Source organism: Mus caroli, chromosome 10, assembly GCF_900094665.2.
Source record: "Mus caroli chromosome 10, CAROLI_EIJ_v1.1, whole genome shotgun sequence".
Lineage (NCBI taxonomy): Eukaryota > Metazoa > Chordata > Mammalia > Rodentia > Muridae > Mus > Mus caroli.
In genome coordinates, this window is record NC_034579.1 from 89,213,916 (window position 1) to 89,219,690 (window position 5,775).

At 48.8% G+C, this 5,775-nt stretch overlaps 1 protein-coding gene across 1 annotated transcript in view; it reads left to right on the top strand.

The window, feature by feature from the left end:
* Positions 1 to 1,815: 1,815 nt before the first annotated feature.
* Positions 1,816 to 5,775, top strand: part of Ube2n (ubiquitin conjugating enzyme E2 N) — a 28,783-nt gene continuing 24,823 nt past the window's right edge. Inside the window, exon 1 of the mRNA XM_029482828.1 lies at positions 1,816 to 2,164. Coding sequence (XP_029338688.1) covers positions 2,135 to 2,164 — 30 coding nt within the window. The 5' untranslated portion in view covers positions 1,816 to 2,134. The remainder of the gene's footprint in view (positions 2,165 to 5,775) is intronic.

Consider the following 5,775-nt stretch of genomic DNA (forward strand, 5'->3'; position numbering starts at 1 on the left):
CTCTGGACTCTCCCAGACCTCAGTCGGTTATGCTCTCCCTTTTACCTATAGTAACCTTTCTCACCCACCGTACCTAGGACCAGTGATGTTCCTTCCCCTTTTCCTTTTTTTCATTCAGGTGAGGCTCGTGGTTTGACAGACGTGCCTGGGAAAGGAGCTGAACTATTTTGCTAAGTCTATCTAAACAGCAGTCTCGTGAACAGAGCTATGGAGATATGGCTCTGCAGTAATGGGTACTTGTTGCTCTGGCAGAGGACTCACTAGGTGGCTCACAACCTTCCTTAGCTCCAATTCCAGTGGATCTGACTCCTGAAGGCACCAGCCATAGGTTAGTGTTATCAACTTGATAAGATCTAGAAACACCTCTGGGCCCGTCTGTGGAGATTGTCTTAATTGATGGATACCCATCTTACTTCTAAACAGTATAAATGAAGAAAGCTGAACACTAACATGTAAGGTTCATTGCTCTCTGTTTTTCTTTTTCTTTTTTTTTCCGAGACAGGGTTTCTCTGTGTAGCCCTGGTTGTCCTGGAACTCACTCTGTAGACCAGGCTGCCCTCGAACTCAGAAATCCGCCTCCCTCTGCCTCCCAACTCTGTTTCTGATTATGAATTTGATGTGACCAGCTGGGATTGTCTCCCTGTGATGCAACTTGGGGCTAAAATTAACCCTTTTCCTTTAAGTTGCTTTTGGAGGGTGTTTTACCACAGCAACACGAAAAGAAATGGAAACACCCAGCGATCCTTGTGAGACACCTCCACTTTTAGGGCCCTCATTCTATGAGTAATCCAACGCCTTTGGGGATTACTGAGTTTTCTATCCCCTTGAGAAGGCTAGGCTCACTCCTTGACTTCAAATTGGCAATTCAGAAGATGAGGCCTAAATCCCTGTTTCTAAGAACTAGGCAAGTCCAGGCCTCAGAAGCTGCCCCACCACCTGGCCTGAAGCAAGGACAGTGGGTCAGCAGTAGTTTCCAGACTTCCTCAGCAACAAGTTTTTAGCCACTCATGCCCCACCACACCCCCTAACGTGCTTTAAATCTGAACTGTGAGCTCACTTCCAGGTCTCCATCTTGGAATGAGAGACACCAGCAAGCTGGACTTCTGCAGAATAAAGCCCTCTCTGCGTTTACATACCATTTGGGTCTGGGGTATCATTCTTCAGAGAATCATGCATGGACCCTTACACTCTAATCAGATCCTTCTTCTAGTTAGCACGATTGCCAGGCTCAACCCTAAGTGGTGGCACAAGCCTAGCTCTACTCAGGGGGCAGAGGCAAGAGAATCACGAGTTCCAAGCCAGCTCGGTCGGTGCGTACAGAATAGAGAGCACCAGGCCAGGCTTGGTTACACAGGGAGCCCTTTCTCAGGAAACCCAACAACCACAAAGATTAAAACTCCTGCAGGATCCAGGCGTTTAGAGGCTGTGCCTTTTGCCTCCTCCCTTGTTCCAAACTCTCTTTTGGGGAGCGCCAGAGAGGCCCCCTTTTTTATGTGAAATTTAAACGTTTAGAAATTTTTTTTTGTCGCGGGGGGGAGGGGTGGTCCTTGGCAAGCAGCGAGATTCCCAGTTAGAAGCTTTGGCATTGACTTCCGGCCTGTTCGCCACCGAGGAGGAGGAGGAGCGCGCGACTCGCCCGCCCGGTCCGCAGGGAACCGCTGCAGCGCCAGCCCGCCACGCGCACTGCGGGCACGCTGAATGAACAAACGGAAGGAATGAATGAATGGGCTGCGTCGGGGGCCGGGCCTTTGTTACGTCGCCCCCCGACGCAGGCGTGGTCGCACGTACAGCGCTCGCTCCTGGACGCCGGCCGCCCAGTGTTGCCGATTCTGCCACGGGCCAAGAAGCTCGGCGCCGCCTCCCCCCAGGTCCCTGCCCCGCCGCGGAGCGTCACTTCCGCCACCCCCGGCTGGGGTTGGGGCGGGGAGCGCGGGGGAGGGGGTCACCAGGTCGGAGGGAAGGCCGTCGGAAGCCCGCGTCCTAGCAGGGACTACATTTCCCGAGGGGCCTCGGCGGAGGCAGCGACAGGCGGGCGCGGCGACGTTCCCCGGAAGTGGAGCCCGGGACTTCCACTCGTGCGTGAGGCGAGCGGAGCCGGAGACAAGAGCAGAGGCCGAACTCGGGATCTGACAAGATGGCCGGGCTGCCCCGCAGGATCATCAAGGTAACCGCCCAGGCAGGCTTCGGGCCCCTGGCTCTGCTCTCCGGCGCGCGGGGCCGCGCGGCTGTCCGCTTCCCTCGGCAGCCTCCGAGAGGCCTCTCCGAGGCATCGCGGAGAAGGGTCCGGCCTCGGCGGCGAGGAAGTCGGGCGCTGAGGAGGGGGCGCCGGGGAGACTTCCGGCCGCCTCTGAACGCCGGACAAGCGGGATGCCCGGTGAGGCCGCGGCCGGGGAGGCCTTGGCTGCTGCCCGGGAGAGGGCGGGGCTGCGGGCTTCGGGCTCTGGCGCGGGACCGGTGCGGGCCTCGGCGGCTTCTGTTCCCCGCGGGGCGGGAATCGCGGCGTGGCCTGGACTCTGGGCGCGGGTGGTGGCCCGGGGCCGGCCGCTCTGCCCCGGAGCTCCCTTCTCTTCCTCCGCACGGGCTCGGGGCTGCGGCAGTCCCGGGTGCGGAATGAATGGACCGACCCCGAGAGCCGGGCGGGGCCGCGGGCCGGGAGAGGCGGCTCCGGGAGGGCCACGGGGTTCTGCGGGCGACGGTACAGGTTGGTCCTGGCTGCCCCGCACCACCTAGCGACGTCCGGGGCTGGCCGCCCGGTTGCCCTGGCTTCCGCGTTCGCTTCCCCGTGTTTCTGCTGGGTAGCACTGCGAAGTGATTGTACCCCGGCTGGCTAACTCTTTGGTGACTGTTCTCTTTTCCGAGGCAAGGGCCTGCAAGGGCCTCGGTTATGGGGATGATCTGTGAAATAGTTTGCCTCTCAGCTTTTGTGCGCCTTATTTGAGCGACCCTGGGGCTCTTTAGGGATACTGAATTTTGATAAATACATAAGGAACCACGGGGATATCTTGATTTCTAAAGTCTTTACATAACACCATTAAGTCTTCATAGTGTTATAACCCAAGAAAACTAAATTTTTAACATTTTTTGGCATGTTTTTTTTTTTTTAATGTAGGAAGTTGGTTAAAAAAATCTTGCACTGCTCAGTATGCCAGCTAAGTGCCCAAATTGAAGCTTCACTTTGCTTGCTGTAATCTACTGAACATGTATTTATAGCATTGTTCCACTCTTCCAAAGTTTTAGGGGAGATTTGTACAAAGTAAATGGAGGGCCTCTTTGAAGGGCGTGAGACACTGTAGTTCATCAGGCAGTCACAAATGTCTGTGAAGCTGGGGTGTCATTGACAGAAAGGTGCTTGAATTAGAAAAACAAGCCCTTTCATAGGATAAAAACTCTTACAAAGGAAGAATACATTTTCCATGAGCACTGGAATCTTCTTTTTAAATTTGTTTTTATTTATTTGTTTGTTTTTCTCTGTGTAGCCCTGGCTGTCCTGGAACTCACTTTGTAGACCAGGCTGGCCTGGAACTCAGAAATCCGCCTGCCTCTGCCTCCCAAGTGCTGGGACTAAAAGCGTGCATGCGCCACCACTGCCCGGCCAGCACTGGAATCCTAAAACAAATGTTTATTGCTGTGTTATGAATCTCAGAATCTTTCCAAGTAGGTTTTTGAGCATTGGAAGATCCCGAACGTAGTTTAGTTCTGATATATGCATATAGCCACTAGTGATCATGGAAACCAAGATTCCATTTGATAAATGGCTGCTTCGCATCACAGGTCATCAAGTGTTTATCTGTTACTTTGGTTATTGACTAGACATAGCAGAGATTGATAACGAATACAGTTCTGTAAAATGCTCAGTAAACTGAACAGTTGATATTGATACTCTGCAGAATATGAAGGCCTTGAATGAGAAAATAAACTCTGGAATATATTTGTTATAAGCTTACGGAAATGGTTTAAAGCAGAAAATTCAAGTGCTCTTACTTCAATTCATTTGGCACCCAATGCTTAAGTATACATTTCCTTTTGCTTATTTAAAACAAGATAGTGGTAAACCCATGCTGTAATATATAATCTTCACTTTATAGTACTTTATTATACTTATTTAATACTAATTGACTTTAATACTTTTAGCTTTAAGGGACTATTTTTTTCAAACCACTAGGGCAGATTAAGAGATTAGGGTTTTGGTTTTTTGGTTTTTGGTATTCATTTTTTGTATTACCAGTTAAAAAAAAATTTCTTTTTCTAGTTTTGGGGATTGAGTCAAAAATAAGAGCTTTTGCCAGGCAGTGGTGGCACACACTTTTATAGTCCCAGCACTTGGAAGGCAGAGACAGGCAGATTTCTGAGTTTGAGGCCAGCCTAGTCTACAAGAGTGAGTTCCAGGACAGCCAGGGCTATACAGAGAAACCCTGTCTTGAAAAAAAAAACAAAAAAAAACAAAAAAAAAGAAAAGAAAAGAAGAGCTTTTATATGTGCTATTCAACAGAGTAACACCCCAAGCAGAAAACATATTTACATTAAAACTTATTTTGAAAAGTAACTTTAGGTCTGGAGATGTAGTTTGGTAGTGTTTGCCTAGTGTGCCTGAAGCCTTGCTGAGTCCATCCTCAACACTGCACGTAAACCAGCCACAGTGGTTGTTTATGTACGTATTTATTGTTTTTTGAGACTGTTTCTCTGTTGCCTTGGCTGCGGTGGAGCTCACTCTGTAGACCTAGCTGGCCTGGAACTCAGAAACTACCTGTCTTTGCTTCTCAGGGATTAAAGGTTTACCTTACCACACCCATCTCAGTCATATAATCCCAGTGTGATAGAGGCAAGAGGGTTTAGAAGTTAAGCATCCAAGGCTGTTTAGTTGAGGCCAGCATGGGAATGTGAGACCTTGTTTCAAATAGGTTCCGGCTAAGCAGGGGGTCTGTGTTACTAGAACAGTGGGTCGAGGTAGCTTGGGTCACAGAGACATACTCTCTCTTATTGGTAGCCTTTGGCTTTCAAAGGATGAACTTTACTGTTGATTATATTAATATTAGGGTTTTTTTGTTGTTGTTGTTGTTTGTTTGTTTTAATGAGACAAGACCTCACTGTGTAACTCAGTTGTCTATGCATCTGCCTCTGAGTTTGGGTGTATTCCACCATACTTGGCAGTATTTTGCAAATACTACATAGTTTGAGTTGGATGGTTTGGTTTGGGCATTTATTAAAATGGTGCTTCCTGCCTCATGGTCCTGTTGGCATTAGCCTATTTGTGAGCAGTAGGTAATGTTATATTTTAAAGATACAGATCATGTTACTGTACTGCTAAAAACTACAGTGGTTATCCATCACATAATAAAATTTACAACATTTTGACAGCCCACCCCAAAGCCCTACACATTTGGAATCAGCTCATCTTTTATATTTGATGTTATTTTCCTATAGTTACAAGTGTTGGCTTTGCTGTCCCTTGGACAATGAATGGTTAAGCTTATTCCAGTCATGGGGCTTCACTGGTATTTTGTTGTATTGCTCACTTTGCTATTGTATTCTTTTCTCACAAGTCCTGGCCTTCTAGAGGTCTACCTTAATTTTAATTGCCTTGTGTCTGTGTCCCCATAATTCCCTCCTTTTCATTGTATAGCACTTAACACTGATTAAAGATGGAATATGGCTTTGGGTGATCCTGGCATCGCTCATTAAGGCCAAGAGAATCTTTGGTACATATACAATAGACACTGAAATATTAATTGACATGAGATTTATTTAGAAGAAGTCCTCCCCCCCCCCCCCCCCCCC